Source organism: Siniperca chuatsi, linkage group LG1 (genome assembly GCF_020085105.1).
Source record: "Siniperca chuatsi isolate FFG_IHB_CAS linkage group LG1, ASM2008510v1, whole genome shotgun sequence".
NCBI lineage: Eukaryota > Metazoa > Chordata > Actinopteri > Centrarchiformes > Sinipercidae > Siniperca > Siniperca chuatsi.
The window spans coordinates 26,440,357-26,450,052 of NC_058042.1; the positions used below are offsets into that span (position 1 = coordinate 26,440,357).

General features: G+C 39.6%; 1 protein-coding gene across 2 annotated transcripts; it reads left to right on the forward strand.

Annotated features, from left to right (window-relative positions):
• Positions 1-3,094: 3,094 nt before the first annotated feature.
• Positions 3,095-6,574, forward strand: irx3a (iroquois homeobox 3a). Of its 2 annotated transcripts, XM_044201710.1 has the most exons (3): positions 3,095-3,603; positions 4,266-5,310; positions 5,828-5,898. In XM_044201710.1, exons 1-3 carry the CDS (start codon positions 3,385-3,387, stop codon positions 5,893-5,895), a joined length of 1,332 nt encoding a protein of 443 aa, XP_044057645.1. In that variant the 5' UTR covers positions 3,095-3,384; the 3' UTR covers positions 5,896-5,898. The 2 variants fall into 2 exon arrangements, with proteins under 2 accessions (XP_044057645.1, XP_044057635.1); XM_044201700.1 differs by having other exon boundaries at positions 3,097-3,603; positions 4,266-6,574.
• Positions 6,575-9,696: the final 3,122 nt, after the last annotated feature.

A 9,696-nucleotide genomic window follows, 5' to 3' on the forward strand; every position in this document is an offset into this window, starting at 1 on the left:
AATTGCGTTTTCTTTTCAAATCCTCCTTCTTCCCCGTAATTAAGCGATGTTGATCAGCAAGGGCTCCCTTAAAATTGATTCCATGTGTGATAAGAGATGTGTTAGGTTTTTCTTCTGTCACCGGGGCGTTATGGAAAAGATCCAAATGTGTAATTTGAAGTGCTTCTGTTTGAAGCCTTTGATCTCGCCTGTTTTGCAGAGCCTCGGTTCATCATTTGCGACGTGTCGCTGGTGCCCTGTGTATTGCATAAGGAACTACTGTTGAGCGATAGGCCGTGTATGTTTGCTTATGAGAATGTGAAATTGTGTCATCTGCATAATTACCGTCAAAGAGCTCTCTACAAAACAGCCCTCAAGTCACTCGTGTATGATTGCCCTCTTTTTACAGCACCTACAAATTAAATTGGCTCCAGCGCGCTCCCAGCATTCTTCCACAAGAATTAAGAAAACTAATTTAAAGTAGATGTAAGAAATAATAATAATAATAATAATAATAATAATAATAATAATAATAATAATAATAATAATAATAATAATAATAATAATATGATTTGTGACAACTAAATAAAATTGGCAAAATGATTTATCTGTCTACAGTTTGCTTGGTGTTTGCTGTGTTGTATATTGGCCTATTCCGATGTGTGTGTGTGTGTGTGTGTGTGTGTGTGTGTGTGTGTGTGTGCGTGTGTGTGTGTGTGTATACGGAAGTCAAGCAGAGGTTAGTCTACTGTTCACTGAGCCTCTCTTTAGAAGGTAGGGGAGCGGCGTCTTAATGCTTTTATGGCTACGCCAGTTTCCCGGGTTGGTGTGAAAGTGTTAAGTTAGTGCGTGGTGCGTTTGATTGGAGGCAATAAATCAGACACAATCCTTGGCGTGGGTGGAGTGGAGGGGGTTGGGGGCGTCCGAGCTACATGGTCCCGAGGATGAGACACGTGTCCATCCGGACTCGGAGCGCTGCTTAGCGGACACTAGCGGGCAGACACCTCGCTGGACTCTCAGATTTATACTTCTAACGTTTAACGCGCAGCCAAGTTCTCTCTCTCTCTCTCTCTCTCTCTCTCTCTCTCTCTGTCTCTCTCTCTCTCTTCTCTTCTCTTTCTGCAATATGATGTTTGGACGTGATTTTTTTTTCCTTCTTAAACGTCTCTTCTTTACACTTATTATGTTGCTGTGTATCTAAATGTCAAATACCATCCACTTATCTTTAACCACCCTTCACTTCACTGTCTGGACCACCTCAATTTGCAGGTCGATCTCGTGTGTGTGTGTGTGTGTGCGCGCATGAGTGTGTGTGTTAAGTGTGAGCGTGCTATTGACTGCTATGTAGTGATTACCATTCCGGTCTGATGGCACCAGCAAGCCGCTGTAATTAATAACCCCATAATCCGGGTTGGGGTGGATGTCGGCGAAGAACGCACACAGATTCAGGACAGAGTTTTACAGAAACAAGGCGTATCCTTATGGGTAGCTCTATATAAGAAATTATAGCTGCTATTATCCCTCCCAGACAATGATAACTATCTGCTTCAAAAGAAGATTAAAGGTTTATACAAGTTCACAGTTCTTGGAAACCCGGAATCGCATTATCAAAACTAAACTGAGATTGATGAGATTTCATCTCGCTGTCAATAATACATTAAGACTAATACCATATTCAAATAAAGTGCGTGAAATAATAATTCAACCTCTGCAGTTGTTTTGCAAACGATTAACAAAACAGATGCTGGTAGAAAATCGGGTTGAAATGCGATTATTGTTGTCCCGCACACACTTTAGGTATTAATTCATGGAATTTCAATTTTGACTCCCTTGTTTTGTTTTAATCCGTATTATTTACAAGAAACATCAGGTTGCATCAACTTTATCAAATGGGTTTCTTAAGGTGCAGTCTGTCCGGATGATCGTTTTGTTTTTTAGTGAATTAAAAGCCTTTATTTAAAATCACTAAATTGTTGACTTAAGCTTTTCTTTGAGCGATCTGTTTATTTATGCAGTATTATTATTATTATTATTATTATTATTATTATTATTATTATTATTATTATTATTATTGGTTGTTGTTAAATACTACAATGTTGATTTATATATATTATTGTATAAATATATATAATGTTGATATATATATATATATATATATATATATATATATATATATAATATAAAACTCTTTCTTATTGAGATCAGAGTTAGAATAAACATCTTCCCAGCCCAATCCACTAAAATGTTTATTACTTATCATTGTTGGTACTTTCCACTTAGTCTTCATTAGCAGTCTAATGCGCCTATCATCAGCTCTCTATTTGATGTCAAGTGGCAACATGCAACCCGTTTGATGTCTCAAATTAAAGAATGAAATGACTCCGATTCGCCCGCCAGCCCAAATCCGGTGTAAGAAAACAGCTGGCACCCCTGATGTAGCGATAAATAAAAAGGTGTGTGTAACCTGTGATCCGGGGTCATTACAAGGCATGGCCACCGTCAGTAGTCACAAACACATGAATTATTTATTATTTTCTGTTTTTTGTTGCTTGTGATAGGCTATACATTGTGATGTGTTTTGTCAACATCCCGTTTAACATTATTTTATATAGATAACTGTCAATTCAAAAAGGTGTGTGTACTGTTTCGCATTAATAAAAAAGGAAGTCAAATTGGCTTTAAGTGATCTTAAACTTAATCTTTACTTCCCGATTTTACTTTTTTTTTTAATCGATGTCCTCTTGTAGGCGAGTGTCCAAGTTTGCTTCCACAAAGAAAAGTTTCTTCTGTATTAAAAGGAAACTGCAGACAAAAAAAAGTTAATCAGTCACTGACACCACAATGCTTACTGTTGTGCAAATGGCCAAAATTGTGAATTAACACAAAAAATGCGGTAGGACAGACGCGAACAAATAACAGATGAAATAGATTGGCGAGCCATAAAATGAGATTTGAAACCCCATTCAAATAAGAGCAGGCGACGTCAGTGCACTTATCCAAGAGAGAGAGAGAGAGTGAGAGAGAGAGAGAGAGAGAGAGAGAGAGAGAGAGAGAGACTGTTTGGCGTGCGGTGTATATGAGAGGGGTGAGATTTGAGAAATAGGAGGGGCTTCTAAACGACTAGAAATGTCAATCTGAGCAAGGGAGTCCCAATAATCTAAAGCAATCTGTAAGGACCTGACCTTAGTCCATCCAGATCAATAGGGAAGTGAGGGTGGAAAGAAGAAGAAGAGGAAGAAATAAGGGGCGCAACCGGATCGTTTACACTGGCTGTTCCCGAGGAAATATAGACTTCCCTTGCTTGCACCTTTTGTTGCTCACATGCTCACACTGTAAAAGTGGATATCGAGGCAATTCCCTTGCTTTGTGTGATTGCAGCAGACTTTTTTCCCTTTTCCTACCACCATGTCTTTCCCTCAGCTGGGATATCAGTACATCCGACCGATATACCCGCCGGAGCGCCAGGGGATCGCCGGCAATGCCCGGTCCGGGACAGAGCTCAGTCCGTCCGGCGCACTCTCCAACGTCCTCTCCACTATGTATGGATCTCCTTTCGCCGCAGCAGCGCAGGGCTATGGAGCGTTTCTCCCCTACTCAAACGATATTTCAATTTTCAATCAATTGGTGAGTCACTCTGCTCTCTCTTAACTCATCCATGACTTATATGTTACACTTAAGAATAAAAGAAATAAGCAACACGGGCCTTGAGGGGAGGTTTATCGGTACTTTTTAAGTGTAAACTTTCTGAGCGCCGGGGTGAACTTCGTCTTGAATCTTTTGTGAAATGTTGTAAAAAGTGGTTAAAAAGTAACACATTAACAAGCTGTGGGTTATTGTTAATGTTGTTAGGCTTATTGTTAGCACATCATTTCCTAAAACTGAGAGCGAAAGAGAAATCATGATAATGCTTCAGAAAATGATGCAATGTGCTGTGGCAGGTTTACATGCATGTATAGATGGGGGATAGGTGTATAAAAGTATTGTCCTTGCAAGTGTTTCGGTTTAAATGAATTTAAAAAAAATAGTGACATTTTTCATTCAGTTGTGAAGCTTGTGGTACGGAAATAACGAGTGAAGTTATGAGAAAAATACATTAACGTTTTGGTTGTTTACACTTTAATAATAATAATAGCCGCATTGTTGTTTTAATACTGTGAATCCACATGTCATGGCTGTGAGGCGTGATTATATTTATCATGTAGAAGAATTTCAGACAAAGTATCTTTTGGCATTAATATTTTAAGTCTAATAAATCCCCCTGACTCTTTGATTCTTTGTCTTTGCAGGGTGCTCAGTATGAACTGAAAGACAGCCCCGGTGTCCAGCACCCAGGGTTTGCCCACCATCACCCTGCGTTTTACCCATATGGCCAGTATCAGTTCGGTGACCCGTCCAGACCCAAAAACGCCACCAGGGAGAGCACCAGCACCCTGAAGGCCTGGCTCAGTGAGCACCGCAAGAACCCCTACCCCACCAAGGGCGAGAAGATCATGCTGGCCATCATCACCAAAATGACCCTCACCCAGGTGTCCACCTGGTTCGCCAACGCCAGGAGGAGGCTAAAGAAGGAGAACAAGATGACCTGGGCCCCCCGGAACCGCACCGATGAAGAGGGAAATGTTTACAACAGCGATCACGAGGGGGAGGAGGGGGACAAGAGGGAGGACGAGGAGGAGATCGACTTGGAGAACATCGACACGGAAAATATTGAGAACAAGGACGACTTGGACGACCAGGACGACCTGCATTCAGATATTAAACTAGACGGGAGGAGTGACTCTGAGATTTCTGACGGCTATGAGGATTTACAAGGGCCCGACCAGAGGTTTCTAAAGGCTGTGGGGAAAGAGGGCAAAGACGTGGAGCGAGGAGGAGAGCACTTTCACCACCACCACCACCACCACCACCATCACTCTTCTTTGGACACCAAAGCGTCCCAGCCGAACGGAGAACAGCTCAAACTGAACCCGGTGTCCGTTAGCTCACCGCCCTCAGAAAACAACCCTGCCCCAGCCCAAAAGCCAAAGATCTGGTCTTTGGCAGAGACAGCCACGGCCCCTGACAATCCGCGCAAATCGCCACAAATGAACGGCAGCAACTCCGCAGGGCCGGCCGCCCAGACCATAATCGCCCCTCACAGACTAATCTCTTCTTGTCCCGTTGGGAAAATCCAGAACTGGACGAACCGAGCCTTCTCGGCGCATCAGCTGGCTTTACTGAACTCAAATCATTATCTGGGACTGGCAAACCAGGCAACTGCCACCGGCCTGGCCCTCTACAGCAGCAGGCAAACGGAGGACAAGAGTCATAGTTCAGAGACTCCAGTCACAGGTACATGTCCCCGACACTGAGACGCGCATGTATAAATAACTACAAAAACAAAGACACTAGTCCATTACCCGTCATTAATTTCTGTTATTTTAGTCCTCCTTTTGCCTTCGTTGCCTGTTCATGGATTTTTTTTTCTGTCTAGGCCACACAGATGATCAGTGTTACAATGTTATAGCTTACAGAATACAGTGTGTGTGATGTGTGCGTGTGTGTGTGTGTGTAACTGCTTTGAAAAATGCCCGAGAGGATTATGAACGCCACATCAGACAGCATTTAAGAAAAAAGTCAAATGTTGAATTGGGTGAAAACTGTTTTTGTGCCCCTTCCTTCCTTTATATGGTTTAGATATGTCCATATGATTATTTAGGCCCACGTGCTTGTATTCATTAGTTTACATAAATCCCTCAACCCATCAAACCAACTAGTTTTCAACACTAAATTCACGGAAACCCAGGATGGGCTCTGATAATAGGCAGTTCAATTAATGCATTTTTAATTTTCATTGCCACAATTTCAGAGAGATCTAGTGCCTTGGATGCAGAGAAAACGTTGTTAAAAACAGCTTTCCACCCACTTCAGAGATAAAGAGACTGTCAGTTAATGACATTTGGGAATTTTCTTTTTGATGCCATATCACATTTTCTTTTTTAAACGCCATATTTACCCAAATTAGCTTTTATTCTAAGATTTGTTTTATCCCTGTGTGTGCGCTTGTGTTATTTCGTCAAGGCCTATGTTACACTTACTTGTTTGGTCATGCAAATGAGCTCAATGCAAATTCACTACAGGCTCGTTTTTGGAAGGCAATTGTCACTTTTATATCACTTTGTGTTTTAGCTCTTCGTGAGGCTATTATTAGTGGGGGGGGTTAGATCACTGCATTATTATTATTATTTTTTTTTTACCCCTGTGTATTTCAGGCCTCAGAACCAACTACAAGCAGCGGTGGTTCTTTCGGCTCTCCCCTTTCCATAACCTCTCACCCATCCTCTATTTTCTTTTTCCTTTGATTTGAATATGGAATGTAAAATAAGAATAATACATCTCTGTATACTTACATTGTAAGCATGTCCTGTGTAAAACTGCTAATGTAATAATGTATGAACCTGTAGTCTGTGAGTTTTTTCTTTTCTTTTTGTAAGTTCTGTGAGGATTTGATGTTCAAATGTTTTGTATATAAAGTTAAGAATATGTACATACTTGTGAACCAAATTGTACAAGAAAGTCTATATTTTGGCTAATAAATGAACTGCTGCAACTTTAAGAAATTGTTGGTTTTTGGCCGAGCTATTTTGACAGCTGCTTTTGATGGTGGCTGTTATTGTGCATTGCAGCTTGAATTGCCTTGCTTTGGTTTTTGTATGTGTGTTAGTGGACAGCCTGAGGCACAGACTTCATCCTCCGTGGCAGTGATAAGTAAATATTCGAGAGGGATTCATCACACTTTTGTAGTGGAGGGACTTAAGGCTAATTAGCCAGTATTGCGGCATACATTTGGATATTAATGTTGTGGGATTATCCATATAGAGGCGTAGCGGTCGCATTAAAATGAATAATTCTTTCATTAAATTCCCTCTTTAAATTGTATCGTCTATAAAGAGACTTTAGGTAATAAATTACTGCTAGATGATCGTTGGTACTTGGTAACAGTTTCAGGTTCAGCTGATCTTAAAGATGGATTTTGGCTTTGCAGTGGAACTCCCAGATCTCATAATGCTCCATTTGTAATGCTTTTGCTCTTCACATATATCATACATTTTCTTCAACTAACGCTGCTCTTTGGTATAATTGTAATATATCGTCGCTGTACAACTAATAATAACACCATTTATTTTGTTTGCCTGTGATGTGATCATTTGCATGTGTGAGCCCTTATCAGAGGAAGTTTATGTAAACTTAGTGTTGGAGCTCCCTCTACAGTCACTTGCAGTCGGCCATGTTCTGGTGCACTGACACACATTCTGCTCATATAGTCATGTAGTTTTCTTTTGTCCCATTCCCAATTTATCCATCAGTTGTGATATAAAATTCGATAGTAATATTTTGCTCTTATAAATCTGTCACAATATCATACCTTTTTAATGTGCTTTCTAGCCTCAGTGTTGTGATTTTATGATGATAAACGCAGTATATATGTGAAAATGAATCAGTAGACTTGTTTGTGTGTGTGTGTGTGTGTACACACACATATATATATACCTTTAAAGGTATGTAAAGTTTTAATTTTGGTCCAAACGTTCAAAAACTATTTCATAAAAAACAAAGGCATTTTCAGTTGAGATCACGAACAACAAACCATCGGGCATAAACATTATGCAAATATTTACCTAAAGGCACAGTAAAGCAAAACCGGTAGCATATAATAAGTGGATAAAATGTAGTGTTTTTTACCCTCGCTAATAGATGAATAAAATATTTTATGGCTGCCATGTTTAATTTGAGAGTTATAGGACTTCTCAATTATCCTTGATGGCGCATTCAGTCGTTTCACTTCTTTACTTGAAATTAGGTAAGATTAAATACAAGATTTCTTTTTAAATAAAGGTAAAAAGGGAAAAAAGAAAAAATCAGTAAAGAAACAGTGCCGTCAATATTCCTTCATATTTCGCCGAGATTATAAAAAAACCTCCAGCCTTTAAAAGACTCATAGGAGACATGTCTAGTAATGCAAATTCTTATTTTTTATCCATCTTATTGAACAGCATAAAAAATGTATTATTGTTTAAAACACTCAAAAATGTATTTTGGGAGACAAACTTCTATTTCCTAACTCACCCTACTGTAAACGAAAAGCATAATTTTTCGTTGATATTGTAACGTTTTCATCATCATTTATTAATTTCATATTATTTCCTTTATTATTTAATAATTTCAAGGACTTGGATTTATGATGGCATTTATATTTTAAAAACGCACAAACGGAGACACAGTCTGTCACACATTCCTCGACTAGACTCAGATGGTCAGCGGTGACAACATGTCTGCCATTCAGGGCAGCAGAGGAAGATGAAAAGCGCTGATTCGCTCGAGCCGTATCCTCTCTAGGTTTAGGATATGCTTTAAACAAACCCCAACTCAGCCGAGGGAGAAACTCCGGAGCCTTTTGGAGCTGCTCTCACCATGTTGCCTTCCTGTCTAATCAATTATCTTCCTTGAGAGCCTCATCTAACCGCGCGATGCATATTCATAAGTGGCATGAGCCAGCTGATTGATGTAACAGTTTTTTTTTTTTTTGTAGATTCTTGCTCTCTCCCTTTTGTTAAAGGAAGTAGACTTGAATGACCAGCATTACAGTGACTGATGATTCATAATTATACAATACAAAGGAAAATGAGGTGTTTGCATGGAATGTTAGAAGATAAAAAAAAACAGTCAAATCGAATGCCTTTCAATCAATTATGTAATTGTAAATTTACCACTTACCATGATATGTATTATAAATTAATGTTATAAAGATTTATGTCAGTTTAAAAAAAACTATTATAAACTATATAACATATCAAACTTATATAACTATAAATAAAAGGTGGGCTGCAAGGACAGCTAGCTGCATGTGAGCACACTGAACCTTATCATAAATAACGACACTTATTTCCTCACTGTTCACAGGATGTTTGCTCCTGAGGGGCCCAGAGCAAACCACCTCTTGATCGTGAGGATTCAATTGAAATGCTACTGAAGGGCCAGTGATCGTGTCTAGAGCTCAGGGCCTCTCCTCTGATCAGTGCATGAAATTAGGGATTAAAAAGCCTCTGCAGAAACAAAGTAATCATGCCTGCTAATGTTGCCATACGTGTCCAACCTGCTCCCGGTTACAAAGAGCAAATGGAATGCATTAGCTACCATTTTGCTCTGAGCTACACAGTGCCCATTTCCAGTGGGGCATGGTGTGTCACTCGTTTTCGTCGCAATTTAAGTGGATGTTCTCCTGGCTAATGAGCAATAATCAACATTGACTCCTCTTCTTATTTCTGAGGTCCATACTGTGTGAAATACTCAGACTCTCCAGGGCACACTGTAGCACTGTAGTACTCAACTGCCTAAAAAGCACAATCTATTCAGCACAAGACGGTAAGAAAAGTAAAGAAGTTAAGACAGACTCAAAAAATATTAGCAGCATACTTGCTACAGGCTTAAAAACAGCTACAAAATAATCAAAATGTGACATCATGGATTTTTCATATACAGATATCCAATTCTAAAGCAATATATTCTCACTTATACTTACTGTCTTGTAATTATTTACAAATTATTGGCTAGTTCTGCAGTATTAAGAGCGTGGGAAAGCTTTTGACATAGTGCAAATAAATTGTACTTGATTTCCCAACTAATCACATTGCTTACGTTGTCCTGAGCGCTGTTGACTGCTGCTCCCTTTTGCCCTCA

Bases quoted from the DNA above. Each gene is read 5' to 3' on its own strand.
- irx3a (XM_044201710.1), top strand. From the start codon at position 3,385: ATGTCTTTCCCTCAGCTGGGATATCAGTACATCCGACCGATATACCCG. The intron at 3,604-4,265 runs GTGAGTCACTCT...TTGTCTTTGCAG, and splicing joins TTTCAATTTTCAATCAATTG to GGTGCTCAGTATGAACTGAA. The intron at 5,311-5,827 runs GTACATGTCCCC...CCACAATTTCAG, and splicing joins TTCAGAGACTCCAGTCACAG to AGAGATCTAGTGCCTTGGAT.